The sequence below is a fragment of the Chelonoidis abingdonii genome, chromosome 6 (assembly GCF_003597395.2).
Source record: "Chelonoidis abingdonii isolate Lonesome George chromosome 6, CheloAbing_2.0, whole genome shotgun sequence".
NCBI classification, from domain to species: Eukaryota; Metazoa; Chordata; order Testudines; family Testudinidae; genus Chelonoidis; species Chelonoidis abingdonii.
In genome coordinates, this window is record NC_133774.1 from 137,854,077 (window position 1) to 137,873,611 (window position 19,535).

Sequence of the window (19,535 nt, forward strand, 5' to 3'; positions counted from 1 at the left end):
ACCCACAAGACTATCACCTGCTTGTAAGTTTAACTGAACTTCCTAGTTCTTAGTGTTTGCTTTTTAACAGAGGCCTTGCAAAACAAATTGCAGTTAAACACTCAAGTCACCACATTCAACCTAATGTTCAGTTTAACGTACAAAGTTCTGCATCAGCCTGAGAGTTCTCTGAATAGAGGAACTGACTGAGAACCTACACTTGTCTTTCCACTCATATTTGTAGTTATTAAAAAGCCCTCCACCTGGAGAAGTGACTATGGAAAAAGAAACATCACTGAACAGCCAGAAATTGACTTCAAATTAAAAGCTAAAACCTTTTGAGATGTGACATACAGTACTCTAAGCAACTCAGAAAAGTAGTGAGAGACAAAGGTTTGGGGGTTTTTGTTTTTGTTTTTTTTGATTGAACTAAGTTCTTTTCAGCTCTAAAAATCTTAAAGAAAGACCCATCTCAGAGATGACTGCCCTATCAGTACATTGGCCAACTACGAAAAATACACAGGTAAAACTTTGGAAATGCTGTTATTTGAAATTCTATTGCAATAGTGGTAACTGAACTTGATCCACTCATTAAGACTGCAGGATGATAATTTAAGTCAGGGAGAAACTACACCTTAGCCTTCAGGCCACTCTGATACCCAAAGAATGGACTACAATGGTTTGGAGTCTATTATTTAGGAGGTAAAGGTATCAAGTATGTGTACAAGATGCAATGTGTAAAATGCATACCTCAACTATGTGATAGTTCAAAGGGATCTTGTTATTTCCTGGATAGCTCAGCAGCTGTGCAGCACTGCAAAAATAAATATATGTGAATTAGAATGCAACACTTTAGATATGGTCTAGGTACCAAGAAATTATGATTTACGGAATAGTTCATTTTTTTGCATGAAGACTGTCACATTGACAGGTCTGAAGACTGAAGTCAACTATTTACACACACAACAGGTGCAAAACACAAGCATCAGTGCAACCTTACCCACACATACACTTGAACCATAACCTGGAGGGACATGTTTACTTCCAAGCATATGCAATTCTTGAATACTCAAACTACTAACAAAGACAGCATCTAGTATAAGTTTCGTGGTACTCTGCATAATTTTGGTACCTGCCCACTTGAAAACTGGACTGAAACGGAACTCAGCTCATATAAGCCAGACAAAAACCTGTCAGTCAAAATTGCCTTGCCTGGATTTGATTCATGAACCAAAAAGTGAAGAGTCTATCTCATTAGCAAGTGCCTGCCGAGCCACCTCCCCATGGCCCTTATTTTACTATTGATATTTGAATATAGAGCAAGCTAATGGAAAATATAAGAGGCCTTCTGACTTTTGCAGTTTCGTTTAATGAACGCTTCATTAGCCAGCATTTGTCCCAAAGGAAAATAATGCCACTCTTCAATTACTCTAAGTCTAGTCCACTTGCACTAATTTATAGCTACTTCTAGATAGTCTTTCCACTTTACCTGTGGAAATTCAGACAGGAATCCTCCCGTTAATTGTAACAGTCAAAGTCTTCACAAGAACACAGGATTTCTAGTTTTTGTGGAATCAGAAGCTGTACCAGTACTTGTGCAAGAACCCTTGCCACAAACACAAATCCTGCCTGTTTATCACTAAGGCTACTGGCTCTTTTTTGGAAGTAATTTTAAATTTAGAATCTTAGTGGAATACCTGTTTTTCTATCTTCCTAACTTCTTCATCTCAAGCTTTCGGGCAACAGTCATTTTAGGATTTTAGAGGTCTCCCGCGAAAGTCACGATACTCAAGACAGAAAGCTAAAAAAAATTCAGGTAGAGGTATTGTGGTATCATATCACTATTCCTTTATTCACTCAGTGAAAATACTTCTTACCACGTTTTTCTCTCTTTCCAGTGGGATTTGATGATGCAGTGAAGATTCTCTTCTATTACAAATCTCTCAACTGAATGACTGCCAGGCATAACTGGACCCTATTAAAAAAAGGAATTAAGATTATGAAGTCACTGTTAGAAAAATGACTCGTTCTATTATACCCATCTGGGGAAGTGAGGAAACAGACTGACAGAGTGAGACAGGTACCCAGAAGTCACCTACTACAGGACAGGCCCAACAAGGAAAAACAACAGAACACCACTGGCCATCACGTACAGCCCCCAGCTAAAACCTCTCCAGCGCATTATCAATAATCTGCAACCTATCCTGGAAAACGATCCCTGACTCTCACAGACCTTGGGACGCAGGCCAGTTCTTGCTTACAGACAGCACCCCAACCTAATACTCACTAGCAACTACACACTATACCACAGAAACACTAACCCAGGAACCAATCCCTGTAACAAACCCTGTTGCCTACTCCATCCCCATATCTACTCTAGCGACATCAGAGGACCCAACCACATCAGCCACACCATCAAGGGCTCATTCACCTTCACATCTACAAATGTGATATATGCCATCATGTGCCAGGAATGCCCCTCTGCCAATGTACACTGGCCAAATCAGACAGACAATCTCTACGTAAAAGAATAAATGGACACAAATCAGACATGAGGAATGGTAACATACAAAAGCCAGTAGGAGAACACTTCAATCTCCCTGGACATTCAACAACAGATTTAAAAGTAGCCATCCTTCAACAAAAAAACTTCAACAACAGACTTCAAAGAGAAACTGCAGAGCTACAATTCATTTGCAAACTTAACACCATTAAGTTGGGTTTGAATAGGCACTGGGAGTGGCTGACTCACTACAAAACCAATTTTCCCTCTCTTGGTATTGACATCTCCTCATCAATTACTGGGGGTGGACCACATCCACCCTGACCGAATTGGCCTTGTCTACACTGGTTCTCCACTTGTGAGGTAACTCCCTTCTCTTCACGTGTCAGTATATTTATGCCTGTATCTGTAATTTTCACTCCATGCATCTGAAGAAGTGGGTTTTTTACCCACAAAACTTATGCCCCAATAAATCTGTTAGTCTTTAAGGTGCCACCGGACTCCTCGTTGTTTTTGTAGTTCCGATAATTATTCACAGGGATTTAACACTTTGCAGTTGGGTATAAAAACGTCCTCTAAGCAAACAAAATCTGTTTCAACGAGTGTTTTAAACTGCTAAAATACAAAGGGCTAGGTTCAAATAAAATGACATCCTTAAAGACAATTTCCAACAAAACACAGACAGCACTAGAACTCATATCTAGGTTTTTGTATCAGCTTGTCTTGTTTGTAGATGAGACCTCTAATACCCAGCTACAATTTCAGCTGTGCCTGTTTTCATCAGTTACTGGTCATTTTCACCAATGTTGTTTTTAACCTGAGCTTCCAAGAATATATTCAGCACTTCTGTACAATTTCATCCTATCATATTCCCCACTGCCCCATACACCACCTTTACCCCAACTGCTTCCGAACATTACACAAAATGGCTACAATTCATAAGAGTTACTGCACAAGTAAGGATCAATAGGCACATTGATACTGCATCCTTTTCAGCTACTGCAAAGGAGGTCAGACTACGTCATTCACATCAACTAGATGAAACAAGATTCGAAGCACTCCCTTCCCACATTTATAGCAAGCAAAGCTGACTTCACTTCCCACACCAGGCAGGCTTTTCATGTTTCCAGAAACAGTAAAGAAAGGGTTACATAAATATACTAAAATAGCCATACATTTAGTGAATTACTCCTGTCTATTTAATGGTATTGCATTCTCAGATTACACCAATGGTCTTTGAAAGTGTGTCTTTGAAAGGCAAATCAAAGGCAGTGAGACAGTTACTTGCTCTTCCCATAATTAGGATACCAGCTCCTGTTCACAGGGAGATATATACAATATTTTTGAATCCACAAAGCCAAAATTATTGTGTGTAGTATTTGGCACTGTTTAAAAAGTTTTTAAGCAGAGAATACATGACAACATAGTATAATGGTTTTATTGATGAGAGTCTGGCATAACACTGCACTACTCACAAACTGCAAAAGCCACGAGCTAGGCCAACCATCCCAGATGAGTACCATGGTATCATATACATGCATATCACATATTGCTGAAGAATTTCTACAATTATTTTAGAAAATTTAAAAGCTTCATGGAGATTTTTTTAATGTACTTCTGCCTGTTAAGCCAAGTGCTGCAGTTACTATGCACCCTAAATGTACAGGGCCCTGCAGGTAGTCCAGTAATTTTACTACATCTCAAAGTGCCACAATTCAAAGTCGGTTATTTCAAGCATTAGGTCTCATCAGAAGCAGAGATTCTCCAAAGATCCTGTTTCTAACTCAGCAAGGTAGTGTAACAACAGACTTGAATGCTGTGACTTTTTTGCAGAAAAGTTATTAATGTTCTAGGACAAAACATTGCCCTCTTTGGGCCCAAGTATATTTTGGTGGAGAGGAGAAGAGGACATTCTGTATTTGGGGGAAGGTTCTCTGGCAGACTTTAAAAAACCCACTCAGCTGTCTGAAGCTACTCAGGGGTTTGGAACATCAGAAGTCATCTCAGTGAGACAGTGAGGTAGCTAAAGGTGCACCTTAAATTCATTTATCATATATCTTACACCTACGTTATGACATATATTATAAATGTTTGTATATGTTAAGATATTAACTCAGGCAATTTTCAATTGTCAAACGAAGTTGACATGTATGATAACATGAACTGCCAAAGTAAATATTTCATGTTGGTGTCTTCCCAGTGGCATCAAAACAGACAGCATTACTGCTGATCTTCACACTCCATAAAAAGGGGGGAAGTCTCAGCCTGCATTGGCCTGGGTTCCCACCAGCTTTGTGACCCCTGCTTTAGATTTAGATGTCAGTATGTAAAACCCTTGCTTTCCTCCACCTCCTGAAGATGACATACCTCAGGATCATCTGTGTAGTCAAACATTCTAAAGATGACTCTCGGCATAGGGTAAACTGAATCTTCAGTGTGAGGTGGTGGAGTGAAAGGAGGCAGATTGTGCTGCAGTGCTTCACAGAGGATGCTGTCAAAGGCAAGATAGGGCCTCAGAATGTGTCTTTCCTGCCAGCGATCTTTTTTCAACTTCTGAATCTGAGCCCAAAGGCAGTCTAAATACTGAAAACAAGACAGGAAATATTTTTAAATATCAGATACAGTATCTCAGGAAATTACAAAATTCTATATTGTCACTTGCAAGAGCTTAGTTTCTCCATCAGCCACTCCAGAAAGCCCTTCAGAGCACCAGCATTTTCAAAAAAAGGATTTCTTCATTACCAAACTCACATATTCAGAAAAAACAAAGCATCTGGCTAGGCTGCTTATTAGCAACCATCTATTCATTTAGGAGATAAAGACTGATGTTTGGTTAAATTTAGTAATTCTATTCACAGAAGAAAGCAGCCTTCGTAGTTCCACATATTCACAAGTGTTGTTACTTAAAATTCTACTACTAATAAAATAACTCAGTGCTCTACTATTGTTAGTGATGGGGTGCATATAAGCCTATGACACATTCAACATAAGCAGGAGCAGCAGCAAATTATTGCCTAAGTCACAAATGAGAGAAAACAAGGGAAATATTGAGACAAGAGACAATAGCTTCTAAGTGCAGTTTTCTATGTTTCGGGTGAACAGAAGCCATAACAATTCTTATTTTCTGAATTTGTTGACTTTAGCTTTTTTTTACTTTTGTTTTCTTTGTTAGAAAAATCTTTCAGAAATTGATCGATACTTTATTGACTCAGTAATCAGCACTTTTAAATATGCATCCCTATACATTTTGTATCTTGCCTGTAGCTTCTCAATATCCTAGTGGTAGCATGTTCCCATAAGGACAGGGAATGAGGAGTCATATTCCCTCTTTGCTTGATGATATGGAGGGGGGGGCATGCAAGAGGTCTGACCTGTCCATTTTTTGCCATAGACTCAGCCCCCTGCGCCTCCTCTTCCCCCCAAGGTCCCCAGAAGTGGATCCTGTCCCAGGTAAGAGTGGCCCAGAGAAGCTGTGAGGAGCATGGACCATCCACCTACCTAGGGTGGGAGGGGTCTCACATACCCCAACGCCCCCCAACCCCCACCCCAGAGCAGCCATAATAAGAGCTGGGCTGGGAGCTGTGGCAGATCCTCCACCTGCCTGCAGTGCGGCAAGGCTGAGAAGAGCAGCCCCTGGCCCATGTCCCCACCCCCAGACCCCTCTACCCAGGACAAGTGGAGGGCCCGTGGCTCCCAGCAGCTGGCTGGGCAGCTCTTACATTGGCCCAGCTCAAGCTCTTCGGCCCCGTTGCCAGGCCAGAAGCCTGAGCAGGGTATGAGCCATGCGGGCTGCTGTGGACCCTCCACCTATTCAGGGTGAGGGGATCACGCAGCATGGACCAGGGTCTGCTCTTGAGGCCCCCATCCCAGCTTCTGGCTTGACTGGGGCCTCGTGACCCCCTACTTTGAACCAGAATCCATCGCCCCTGACTCTTACTCAACTCAACAGAGTCTACGCTTACTCTGTGACAGAGTTTTTCCTGTGAGCTTTAGAGACACACCAAGCTTCAGAGCCGAAGGAGATGCTACAATCTTGAGTGGGAGGGGTCAAGAGTACTGAACACATTCGCTGAAGGGGAAGCATCTTTCCTTGAGCCCCTTGTGCAGCTCCATTGCCTGCTATGTTGCCGAGGGCTGAACTATGCCAATAGCCCTGCTTTTCACAGGAAAACAGTTCCTTTGATTTCCCACATGAGGTAGCCAAGCTGGGATCCCTGGCCACTACTATCAATGCAACTCTTCATACCTGTCTTCTAGGGGGAGGAGTGGGAGTGCTGCCTGTGCTTCTTGCCACATGACAACAAGTGGGGTCCTTTCGAGAGTGAAGGAGACAAAAGACAGGCCACTCAGAAATTGAACCTACTGGTGAATACAAGACAGCTGCAAAGAATGAGGTCACTGAAGGGCAAACAGTGCAGGTTCCCTTTCTGACAAGGTCAGTGTTGTTTTCAACACAATGCAACTCTCCCAAATGGCGACTAGATAACTAGTTACATCATGATACCCAAAAAAGGGAGCATCACAGAACTCTTCCTGCAGTGATCGCAGTCTTCAACCGCTGCTCAATTGAGCAGCAAGTGTTTTCCTAAGTGGTGTGCTAGAAAACAAGTGTATCCCTGTAGAATGACCAAGTTTTGCATAGGTTTACACCTGAGAAACTGAAGACAGCTGGACCTAGAACCTACTGGGGATAACAGAAAACATGGGGAAAGGGAGAAATATTTGCTTCAACAAGATCATTTTCAGAAGAAAAAAGTGTTTTAGCCCCAGATTTTTCTACTTTTGTTACTACATAGCAAATAAAATCCATTTACCTCTTCTTGTGGATGTGGTTTGTCAGCAGACCAAACTTGTAACATGGGTACATGGATCTTCTGACGCCGTCTATTACATACAGAAAGAAAAGCTATTCATTTTAAAACTGAAATCTAGACAAAGTAATGTTTTCTGTTGTGCATGTACAGCATTTGAGCTCCTCAGCTGAGTAGCTTTGTAGTAAACTAACATTTACTAATCTGTTAGGTACTCTTTAAAGTGCTAATATGGGTCATCCTTGATGCAATGTTGAGTTAACTCATCCAGTTATAGTGGGCATTTCACAGCACAGAGCGACTATTAGCAGCATCCAGTGTTTAAAAAGAAACAGAGAAGTTGAGCCCCCATCACATTCTGAGCTTGAGTGTTAGCAGCACTCAAGCTTCAACCCACAGCCCAACTGACCAGTGAGCTCAAGTTTAAAGCACTATTTAACTTAAGCTATAGATCTGTATGTGGACAGGAGTTCGGTTGGGGCAACATACAAACTAACACTGCAGTAAAGACAAGTCCTATATCTTTAATGAGCTGCTGTTAAAGGAACTCTTAAAAACGATCCAAAATGAACAGAGATTTAGTGTTTTTGCATCACAATTATAAAAGCTAAACAAGTTTTGGAAAACTGGATCTACTAGTATGAAAGAGGTGCTTCAATCATTTAGTGTTAAAAAAAATCCCACAATCTATGCCATTTCACTGTGTCAGACTTCTGAGAATTATCAAGTTTTACAATTTTAGATTACTTTTGAATGACCAATAAGCAAAGCTATTTATTCTACATTTCACCACGTGTTAGGGTAGAGGGGGTTGATGCTGGCTGTAGTCTTACTTCAAATAGCTTTCAGTCTGGGACAAAATGCGGTCCATCTCAGCGTCCTTCTTCTCATACAGTTCCTTTCCAACCCAGGGCAGAGATGACAGAAATGCAAACACATACCAGTCACATCGCACCTGCAGAGAACAAGGGGAAAAAAAAAATTATGTTCCATACTTTTAACAAGGAATTTCTCAAGAAGCATCCCATTTTACTTGACAAGGATTAGAGAGAATAAGTTCCTTTGAATACAATGGAAAAAATCACCTAGAATCAAAGAAATAACCATTACTTTGGAAGTGCAGTTATACTTCAGTGCTAGTTGATAGAGCCACCAGAACCCAAAGATGTGTTCAGCAGCTCTGTGTTTAAAAGCGTGAATGTATTGCAATGTGTGGATATCAGATATATGCATGTTCATGACATTAAATATCTGGATAACCACACTTAAGACAAGGTGGTCAGGGTAGTATCTTTTAACTGGACCAACTTCTTAAAAGAATTAGTTAATAAAAGATATTACCTCACTCACCTTGTCTTTCTAATAACCTGGGACTGACGTGACTACAACTACACAGCATACATAGTTAAGTTGGTAAGGTAAAAATATTGTGCACTGGCAATATTAATTGTAATGATTTAGCTGTCAACTTAAAGACATTACTACAAAGGAATCTTTATCTCATTAATATTTTAGATTAGAAGCAGTAAATATTTTAAAAAAAACAAGCAATTTACTTGCTACTGTGTGTGTTCTTTGGCCAGTGAAACCAAACACTGACATACAGGTTTTGTTTCAAACACTGTAGGAAAGCATAATAAAATTCCATTGTCTGTTTTTAACACAGTCTCAGGTTCTCATAAAAATATGTAGTTTTTAACAACATTCAAATTTTGTTTCAAATTGAAGTTGACAATTGCTTTTCAAAACAGAACTATGCTTTAAAGGAATAGTCTGTAAAAATGGCCTCTTTTGTCATCAGTTCTCCCCTATAGGTGTATTCAATATCATATCTGCCAACTTTCATAAAGACAAGACCTGTATTCAGTTATGACTTCTGTATCAATACAATTGTTTTCTAACTTTCAGTTGTGTGTGAAAAGTCTGTTTGAAGACTGTCAAACATACAGCTAAGGGTAGCATAAAATCCCTCTTTACCCTGTAAAGGGTTAATTCCTCTTTTACCTGAAAACTGTTAAGAAGCTCAGATAACCTTGTTGGCACCTGACCAAAAGGACCAATAAAGGGAGAAGATACTTTGAAATCGGTTGGGGAAGGTTTTTGTTTGTGTCTTGGTTTTTGTTCTCTTTGAGTGAGCAAGGAACCAGGGCAGGAAAAATACATCTCCTTAAGTATACCTGGACTAAGCATCTAGTATTGCAGAAATAGTAAGTAATAGCAAAGAAATGCATTAGATTATCTTTTGTTTCAGTTTGTGAATTTTCCCTGTGCTAAAAGGGAGGTTTATCCCTGTTTTTGTACCTTTAAAGTTTTACCTAGGAGGGGAAATTCTCTGTGTTTTTGACTCTTGCTATTCTGTAAAGTACTTACCATCTTGATTTTACAGAGGTGATTCTTTTACCTTTTTTTTAATTACAATTCTTCTTTTAAGAACTCGATTGATTTTTCACTGTTCTTAAGATCCAAGGGTTTGGGTCTCTGTTCACCTGTATCAAGTGGTGAGGATATTATTCTCCAGCCTTCCCCAAAAAACGGGCGTAGGGCTTGGGGGAATAGGACTCCAAGTGGTCCCTTCCCTGATTCTTTGTCTAAATCACTTGAAGACAATGGAATTGTATGGATGTCCCTGAGGCCCTCATCTGGCCTTCAGAATATTTACACTACCAACGATGACGCAGAAGCAGCAAAGTGCACAGTCTGATTCTCACAGACCATGGTAGATTTGCATGGCCGGCTGTTAGACAATAAAATGTTTTTCTTGTAAAACTGGGTTGTAATTAATTTGAAAGTCACTGAGTGACAAAAGCCATTTTTAAAGTCATTCAGATTAGATCAGCATTTTAAAGGTTCAGACACAAACTTGGCAGAGTCTGAGGATTATGTATATGCCAAATTTGAACGTACAGAAAGCCATCTGAGCCAACTGACTGTACAGGGGCCAAGTACTTAATTTATTTTTTTCTCCAGTTACCACTGCTACCTTATAGCCATACTATGGACCTACAGTCAGCAACTGATGTAGGGAATTTACCATGGCACCAGCCCATTTTAACCCCTTACACGGCTGGTACTGTAAGTGCTGGGCTGTGAAAAATTCCTGATAGAACAGCAAGTCATTCACAAAGTAAAGACTCCTTTGCTTACCTGGGGCACGTCCTCCTCTTGAGTCACACTCACAAAGTTCTCAAACATGGCTACCATTGAAGGCGCAGCTATTACATGACAATTCACAAGGTCAGACAGAAAACGAACCTAATAGGTAAAGAAAAGTTCTGATGATATACATTTTTAAACTATTCTCTTACTACAAACTTGCTGAAGTAATTGCAAGTCTGAGACCTGACAACAAATATTAATATTCATTCAGCTACTAAAACAAACTACTAGGACAAAAAGTTACTAGCACTTGCCTAGTAGCACAAAGGAAGCATGCAGTGTAAAAAACAAGTCCCTCCCTGAACAACGTGCACTAAGCTATGTCATAACAGCAGCAAAGAGTCCTGTGGCACCTTATAGACTAACAGACGTATTAGAGCATGAGCTTTCGTGGGTGAATACCCACTTTGTCGGACGCATGTCATCCGACGAAGTGGGTATTCATCCACGGAAGCTCATGCTCTAATACACCTGTTAGTCTATAAGGTGCCACAGGATTCTTTGCTGCTTTTTCAGATCCAGACTAACACAGCTACCCCTCTGATACTATGTCATAACAGCTGCTCTCTAAAAGAATGAATTAAAATTATTTATTTTGGGAGGAAAAATCTCTTGCACACCTCACATCTTCTCCTAGTACACCTATGGAATACTGCATGTTGACTTTAGAATAGACCAGTTTCCCCAGTATCATAATAAGACACATCCTACTTCTCGTAGGTGTAACAGAGACAGCACATCAGGTTAAGGGGAAAGGAGCATAAGAGGTGAAAAAAATACTACTTACTAAATACACAGCTTCATTATACATATTGGCTTTCAAACATTCTTTGAGCTGACGAATCATAGCTTCTACAAATTCCCCACCAAAATTGTAGTTCCTGGCGTTCAGCAACCCAACTAATGTTGTGTAAACGGTAAGCTTTTCTGGTAACAAACGTGCACTGTTTTAAACGTAGAAAAGAAAAAATATTGCATCAGATTGCATTAATATCCGTCAGTGGTAGCCTCTGTCTGGGTACGTCTACACTATGAGATTATTCCGATTTTACATAAACCGGTTTTGTAAAACAGATTGCATAAAGTCGAGTGCATGGGGCCACACTAAGCACATTAATTCGGCAGTGTGCGTCCATGGTCGGAGGCTAGCGTCGATTTCTGGAGCGTTAAACTGTGGGTAACTATTCCGTAGCTATCCCATAGTTCCCGCGGTCTCCCCCGCCCCTTGGAATTCTGGGTTGAGATCCCAGTGCCTGATGGGGCAAAAATCATTGTTGCGGGTGGTTCTGGATAAGTGTCATCAGTCATTCCTTCCTCCGGGAAAGCAACGGCAGACAATCATTTCATGCCCTTTTTCCCTGGATTGCCCTGGCAGACGCCATAGCATGGCAACCATGGTGCTCGTTCAGCTTTTTTTTTGTTTGTTTTTTTTACTGTCACCGTATGTGTACTGAGATGCCGCTGACAGAGCAAATACTGCAGCGCTACACAGCGGCATTCATTGCCTTTGCATGCACAACAGAGACGGTTAGCAGTCGTTCTGTACCGTCTGCGTGCCATTGTAAAGTGGCAATGAGATGACGTTATCTGTCATTCTGTACGCGCTGCTGCTGTCATGGTGCCCTGCTGAGGTCGGCCGGGGCACAAAGACAAAATGGGTATGACTCCCTGAGTTAATCCCTCCTTATGTATCTAAAAATAGAGTGCGGTTCTGCTAGAATATGGGCAAGTGTACTAGAGAACCAGTGTATCAGAGAGCACAGCCACTTCGTGTCAGATCCTGCAGAAATGATGAGCTGCATGCCATTCTAGGAGCATCCCTGCAACAACTCCACCCGTTGCTTCCCTCCTCCCCAAACCTTCCTGGGCTACCGTGGCAGTGTCCCCGCATTTGTGTGATGAAGTAATAAAGAATGAGGAATAAGAAACACTGAATTTTAGTGAGATTAAATGAGGGGGAGCAGCTCCAGCTGCATGATAGTCCATGCAGTACAGATCTTTTCTTTACACTGAAAGGGAGAGGGCTCATGGAGCTCAGCCCCAGTTGCTATGAGGAGGACGGTTACCAGCCGTTCTGTACCATCTACTGGAATGACCGGGAATCATTCCTATTTTACCCAGGGCCCCCCAGCCGGCCTCACCTGAGCCAGCCAGGAGCACTCACGGACTCATGACCAGGACGGCTAGCAGTCCTAACTGCACTTACAGTCTGCCACCCGGGGAGGGGGAGAGAAGGATGCTACTTTATCGTGCAGCACCGTGTCTACCAGCATCAGCAGATATACATAAGGTGACAAAAAAGCAAGAGGAACGATTTTTCCCCTTTTTCTATCACAGAGGGGGAGGGTGTAAACTTGATGAGATAAGACCTGAAACACCCCGACAATGTTTTGACCCTGACAGGCACTGGGATGCCAGCAAATAATGCAAATGCTTTGTCGGAGACTCGGGAGTATCGCTGGATCCTCAGTACCCCCTCCCTCCCTCCACACGTCCATTATCTTTTGCTGTACATGTGCATCAGCACTGTGCTTGGACTCTGCCATCATAAGCCTGGAATTGTTTTTCAATGCTGGCATTTCGTCTTCTGGAACAGAGCTCTGGAGAAAGACTTGTCTCCCCCATACAGTGATCAGATCCAGTATTTCCCTGGTACAGTCCATGCTGGAGCTCTGTTTTGGATTTGCGGACTACATCACACCCGTGCTGATCAGTAGCCCCAAGGGACAAAGAGGAAATACAATTCAAAAGTCGCAGGTTTCTCCTGTCTACCGTGCCACTGGCATCCGTTGCAGAGTGCCTATTCCAGAGCGAACCCCACCCCCCCCCCACCCTCACAGTGGGAGCACTGTGGGGATACCGCTCGGAGGCGCCAATACTGGTCGATTGCGGCCGACACTAAACACCTTCGAATCCGATATCGTAATACCGATTTCAGCGCTAGTACTCCTCCCCAAGGAGAGGAGTACAGAAACCGATTTAAAGAGCCCTTTATATCGATATAAAGGGCCTCGTTGTGTGGACGGGTACAGCGTTAAATTGGTTTAACGCTGCTAAAAATCGGTTTAAACGCGTAGTGTAGACCAGGCCTCTCACATCGAAGTTAATGTGAATTGGATAGAACTTGTTACTGACAATAAAAATGGCATAAGAGCCTGGAATGGCATTTGCTGGAAATTTTAAACACTTTATAGAGGTGTTTTGAGGACTATTTTATAAAGAGGCTTTAAAATTTAAAAGCCACAAGACAGCATCATTTTACAGAAGATTTACAATTTAATTTTAGTGAACCAGCAGCCGAACTTGGGTTAAAGTAGATTTTAGGGCAGAGTCCTAAAACTTTAGTTTAGTTTTTTTAAAAAACTAAACTAGAGTAGAAATAATGATTCTCACACCCTCTTTTCTCATCCCTTTCATATATATTTTTATATGAATATGACTAAGCAGTTCAAGAGCTCTAAAGGCTCTGAAGATTTTTATGCCCTACTAAATAAGTAGTTTTTGTTTGCCCTTGTGTAATACCTTTAAATACAGTGAAACATCAGGAATACATAAGAGACTTTATCCCTTCTGTATCTTGTGTAAGCTGAGGTGCATTCTGCGTTGCATATAAAAACATTAAAATTTAAACCCAAAAAGGCTATTGCATCAACATGACTGATTTTAAATGGAAAGTGCTTAAGAAATTCAAAGGGATAGTTCTGAAGATAATTTAGGTCACCTCCTTAACTATGTTTTGTATTCATGTGTACTTTTATACCTTGACACTTGCATTACTCTTGTTGGAAACAAATTAACTCCTCGACTAAGATTGTAACTTGCATTACAATTGTCAGAAAAGTGTGGCTGTTATATCATTTGACCGCACATTCAATTCTAATTTCACTTACCCTGGAGCTTAACACCTCATCTTACACAAGATACAGAGAGTATAAAAGGGCAACACCAAGGCCCAGAAGAAATGCCACTAGTTGACAGCTTCACCTGAGGTTTCTCAGCATGAAGGCCCTCCCCTGCAGACCCACCCTACCAATAACGAAAGATGGCTTGCTGTGATGGGGATTAGGTCTGGGACCCTCTGTCTGCTTAACTGCTCTTGGAGCAGACGAAGTCCTTAAGACAGGGGTGGGCAAACTTTTTGGCCCAAGGGCCACAACTGGGTATGGACATTGTATGGCAGGCCATGAATGCTCATGAAATTGGGGGTTGGAGTGTGGGAGGGGGTGCAGGCTCCGGCTGGGGGTGCAGGCTCTGAGGGGCGGAAGGGGCTGCGGATGAGAGGTTGGGGGTGCAGGAGGGTCCTCCAGGTTGGGACTGAGGGGTTCAGGGAGTGGGATCAAGTATAGGGCAGGGGACTGAGGTGCCAGAGGAGGGCAGGAGTACAGGCTCCAGCTGGCACTTGATACTGCTTCTGGGAGCTGCTTCAGGTATGTCCCTACTCCGGCTCCTGTGCAGAGGTACAGCCAGGAAGTTCTGCGTGCTGCCCCTGCAGCTCCCATTGGCTGCGATTTCTGGCCAATGGGAGTTGTGGGGGTGCTGCCTGGGGCAAGGGCAGCGTGTGGAGCCCCATGGCTGCCCCTATGCGTAGGAGTCAGAGAGGGGGACATGCCCTTCTCTGAGTGGCTCCTGAAAGCAGCAGCAAGCCCTTGACCCTACTCCTCAGCTGGAGCACTGGAGCGAGGCAAGCCCCAGACCCCGCTCCACAGCTGGAGTTCGAGGGCTGGGTTAAAATGTCTGGAGGGCCAGATGTGTCCCCTGGGCCACAGTTTGCTCACCCCTGCCTTAAGAGAATGCAGCGTGTATGACATTTTTTCCTCCAGTTGTTACTGTTGCCAATTTCCTTGGCTAAAAGTAAACTTAAAGTGTCAGAAATGGACGAGCTGTTCGTACGAACATTTTAAATATGTCATGTATGTTTGAAAAGCATTTAGTGTAGATAATACATCATCACCTGGCTCCACAAATCTTTTGCATACATACACTGTACAAAGAATTCTTAATATCTTGCTTTTGTAGTTAGGCAGATCAGCCTCCAAGACACCAGCTAGGCCTTCCAAGTTGCTCTCCAAAGAAGAAGTACTCTGAGAAAAGAGATAATTGGAAACCCATCACAACCAAATCAAGGGATAGCCAGCCAACCCTTCAGTAACAAGCCTGTTTGAATGGAAGATTATTTTATTGTGCTCTTATTCATAAAAGATGAATCTGGGTAAGAATAAAAGTTCATTTTTTAGTGGGAGTGTTGTTTCAAATTTCATCTGGCTATATGAAATATTTTCAGTTTGCTGAAAGTAGACAGGAGATTAGTAAGACAAGGCAGCGAGCAATACCTCCTGAATTCCGCACAGAACTGTTGAAGGCGGTCCATTTTTATTTCTTTATTACTCTCAATCTGTTGCAAATATATTAAGGGGCAGGACCATCCTAATCTCATTTAAATGTTTTTAAAAAGAGAAAAAACTAAAAAGATCCCTTAAGTAGCTATTGCCTGTATCTTGAAACAAACAAGGGCCTACCATCCAAGTGAGATACCTGTGCTGCCATGGCCCCTGAAATGTAAAGCATTAGAACAGTTCTGGACTGTATTTAATTGAAACACTGCCAATTAGCTTTCCACAAAAAGCATTTCTAAGGTTTTTACTATTTCAGCAATCTGGACAGCAGGAAAAGTTAGTGAGCATACTATTCAATTAATTTCACTAGTGTTCAACAAGCAATATAACCACAGAGTGGTATCCAGTTAGAGCAGGGGTTCTCAAACTGGGGGTCGGGATCCCTCAGGGGGCCATGATGTCATTACACAGAGGGGCTGTGAGCTGTCAACCTCCACCCCAAAGCCCACTTGCCTCCAGCATTTATAATGGTATTAAATATATTAAACAGTGTATTTAATTTATTAGGTGGGTCCCACTCAGAGGCTTGCAATGTGAAAGGAATCACCAGTAAAAAGGTTTGAGATCCACTGAGTTAGAGCTAGCAGAATATGACTAAAACTGGGTGAAATTAAAATTAAATTAGCATTTACAAACACTAACCAGTCAGTCCTACTTACTACTTATTTTATACCTTATTTCATTATCTGGCTTCATGCCATTTTCTTCTTCTCTATAATACACTGAAGACAGTTCCAGAAAAAGCCCAGTCTATCTCCTGTTTTCCCCTTCTCTCCCTGTCCACCCTCACTTTTTGATTCCCATCCATAGGCGTTGGGATCCGTGCACGTGGGATCTTCCTCTTACCCTGTATTTTGTTTATTCCTTCCTCCATAAAAACCTTGCACTTCTTTTGAATTTAATCCATCAGTATCCTTTTCCCCCTCTGACACCCACTCACTAGATTGAGGACTGCACTAGTAACCACTGATACAAAAGTCTCAATTCATGTACTAGACAGAGCTCTCTTAGAAGCCTCAACTCTTACATCCAAGGATTCAAAACCAATAGCTCAATTTGTCAAAAGAAATTGCTGCTCATACCTTCTCTCCAACTCTGCATATTAAAGATTCCAGTCTCTCTTCAATTTCAGATGGCTCAGATGTTCTCCTCCTTTTATGCGGCTGTCCTCCTGTTTCAATACATTCATGAAACCAAGAATATCAGTTAAATAAATTCCTTGGCTGCTTTAAAAAAAAGAATTCGGAACAATTCTGTCAGCCTCAGCTCACGTTCCAGTTCTGTGCTATAATAAAAATTACCCACAAGACATTCCGGTGTTGCTATTATTTAAGACAGACCCAACAAACATAAAAACAAAGCTAATGTATTAATTAAAACATATCCAGTTTCTGTAGCTATTTTATTCTCTAGGATTTTATTCCCAGAAGATCAAGTCCTTTTCACCCTCTTATTTGAAAGAAGTTTTTGGAAGTGCATTTCTGCTTAAGTGGTAAGATACAGTATCAGTGGTACATACAGAGTAAGTTAAGCATGTGTTATAGAGTTAGCAGTACCTAAATACTGCTCATCTGAAGTACCATTTGGGATTATCTGGCACCAAAGATAACATGAGAACATGCCTAAGCAAGGATGCTCATGTAGCCTTTTACTTATCAGGTTTTTTATTTTGGAAAAAAGACTAGACAAACAAGCAATCACTAAAGACCTTTTAGAATCAATATTAAACTCAATGCTCAGATAAGAGCTGAAAATGTTGCTAGCAAAAGTAGTAGAGTTCTCTGTCTGTAGGATTGCATCAAGTTAACTATATATGCCTCAAAAGACACATCTGTTCTATACATGATCTTATCACACCGTCAACACTAGGGCATTAAGCGACATGACCGATGGACATCACACGTGGTTCATTTTCTCACCATCTCCCCAGGGTAGAACTGTACAGACTGTGCACTTTGTTTTAGTAGAAAGCCACACACTGCTGTATAGGTGGTAGAGAAGGCAAGGTGGAAATCGTGCCCCTTGCAGCTGGAGCAATGGTGGCGAAGTTTGTAACAGTTCTTCAAACTCCCGTAGGAGCTGTGACCAGCCTGGAACTGGCCATTGAGAGTCTGCATCCTGCACAGATGAACCTTCCCCTTATAGTAGTAAATTCTATTGTGCCAAGGGAGTGAAGCTGTCGACCACAGTCCTTATACCAGAGCTTTTTAGCTGATCTGTTAGACATGTCGGGCCCAGGTCATTGAGCACCTTCAAGATAAAGGACTGAGATCTTGATGTGATTCTGTAAGAAGCCAGTATAGAGTGCAGGACAAGTTCAATGTGCTCCCAGTAACCTGTGTTGTGATGTTCTGCACCGGGTGGACTGACGGCTTTACGCCCAGGTATATCACATTAGTATTAGTGTAAGCAAGGAATCCAGGAGCATCGCCAACCTGCAGGCTGAGAGTCTGATCAGTCGCGGGTGTGTACCTTTAATAAAAAGACTGCCCCATGGCTGCAAATTCTCCAAAGTGACCACCATAATCTTGTCCAGCTTCAGCCAGCTGTTCACATGTCAGCTGATACCATCCAAACACTGGACTATCTTGGTGATAGTGGCATGGTTGTATGCAGTGAAGAATAGGTAGAGGTGGGTGTCATCTGTATATTGCTGGCACTTAAACCTAGTCAACTCACCAATTTACCTAGTGGTTGCATGTACAGCTGAACTGGGGAAACCGAGGTGGTCTGTTTGTTGGCAGGCATGACAGCAGATCCATGCAGTTTGGGAAGCCTCCCTAAGTGTGCACCTCTTTTCAGTGAAGTAGAATGCTAGTTCTTCCCCGTGCTCAGCGCTGGTGTGGGCTGGAGGCACTGGGTTAGCTCTTAAGACATGATTTGACAGGTTCAGCAGAGATTGACAGGAAGGTTCTTGCAGCCTGTAATAGAGCCTCAGCGTAGGCTGGCAGAAATTCTTTGTTTCAGCCTTTGTTTTCTATCTTCTCTCCATCTAATGCAGGTTGTCAAAAAAAAACAAGTAGATCCACGCGGTGATGGGGAGGAAGGGGACATTTGGGGCCAGCATATTGATGGTTGAGGATACTACACAATGATGATTCACCGTATCTTCAACTCCTGAGTGACAATCTGCTAGTACGCTCGCCTGCACCTATACATACCACCGTTGCATTCAGATGGGCTCTGCACAGTAGAACACATGGCCACACACAGCAAGCAGCTGGGGGCAGATATAGTTTAAAAGGTTTTTAAAAGGGTATAATGCTACTCACAGCTGCTGTTGCTACTGCCATTGTGCTACCATTGCCAAGTACTGATTTTTGCCCCAGATCCTAAGTGGCCTCCTCAAGGCTCGAACTCACAGCCTGGGATTAGCAGGGCAACGCTCAAACCACTGAGCTCTCTCCTCCCCACTCAGTTTGTTACACCAGGGCGAGGGGCACTGAACGAACACACTCTCCCAACGGCCCTGGCACTGTTCAGGGGATGCGCTCACTCTGGGGAGAGACGCTGTAAACAGCCACCAAGGAAATCGACCCCCAGCGTGCACCGGGGGACCCTCGGGTGCCGAGCGCTCAGGGCATCTTCACACGCTCGCGACACCGGCTGTGGCCACTGCCTGCCCCCGCCGAGGCCCCACTCGCGCTCGCACGCAGGGACCGGCGCCCGCGGGGTTACCCGCCTGCCCGGAGT

At 42.5% G+C, this 19,535-nt stretch overlaps 1 protein-coding gene across 3 annotated transcripts in view; it reads right to left on the minus strand.

The window, feature by feature from the left end:
* Nucleotides 1–19,535, minus strand: part of NCBP1 (nuclear cap binding protein subunit 1) — a 46,966-nt gene that overhangs the window by 27,050 nt on the left and 381 nt on the right. The window contains exons 2-11 of one of the 3 annotated variants that reach the window (XM_075067451.1): nucleotides 19,446–19,524; nucleotides 16,925–17,013; nucleotides 15,430–15,530; nucleotides 11,237–11,393; nucleotides 10,438–10,545; nucleotides 8,127–8,248; nucleotides 7,297–7,366; nucleotides 4,850–5,065; nucleotides 1,857–1,954; nucleotides 730–793 (exon numbers count right to left, since the gene is read on the minus strand). In XM_075067451.1, coding sequence (XP_074923552.1) covers nucleotides 730–793; nucleotides 1,857–1,954; nucleotides 4,850–5,065; nucleotides 7,297–7,366; nucleotides 8,127–8,248; nucleotides 10,438–10,545; nucleotides 11,237–11,296 — 738 coding nt within the window. In that variant the 5' untranslated portion in view covers nucleotides 11,297–11,393; nucleotides 15,430–15,530; nucleotides 16,925–17,013; nucleotides 19,446–19,524. Of the gene's footprint in view, nucleotides 1–729; nucleotides 794–1,856; nucleotides 1,955–4,849; nucleotides 5,066–7,296; nucleotides 7,367–8,126; nucleotides 8,249–10,437; nucleotides 10,546–11,236; nucleotides 11,394–15,400; nucleotides 15,531–16,924; nucleotides 17,020–19,445; nucleotides 19,525–19,535 lie in introns of those variants that run through there. The other 2 variants (XM_032766708.2, XM_075067450.1) reach the window with 2 other exon arrangements.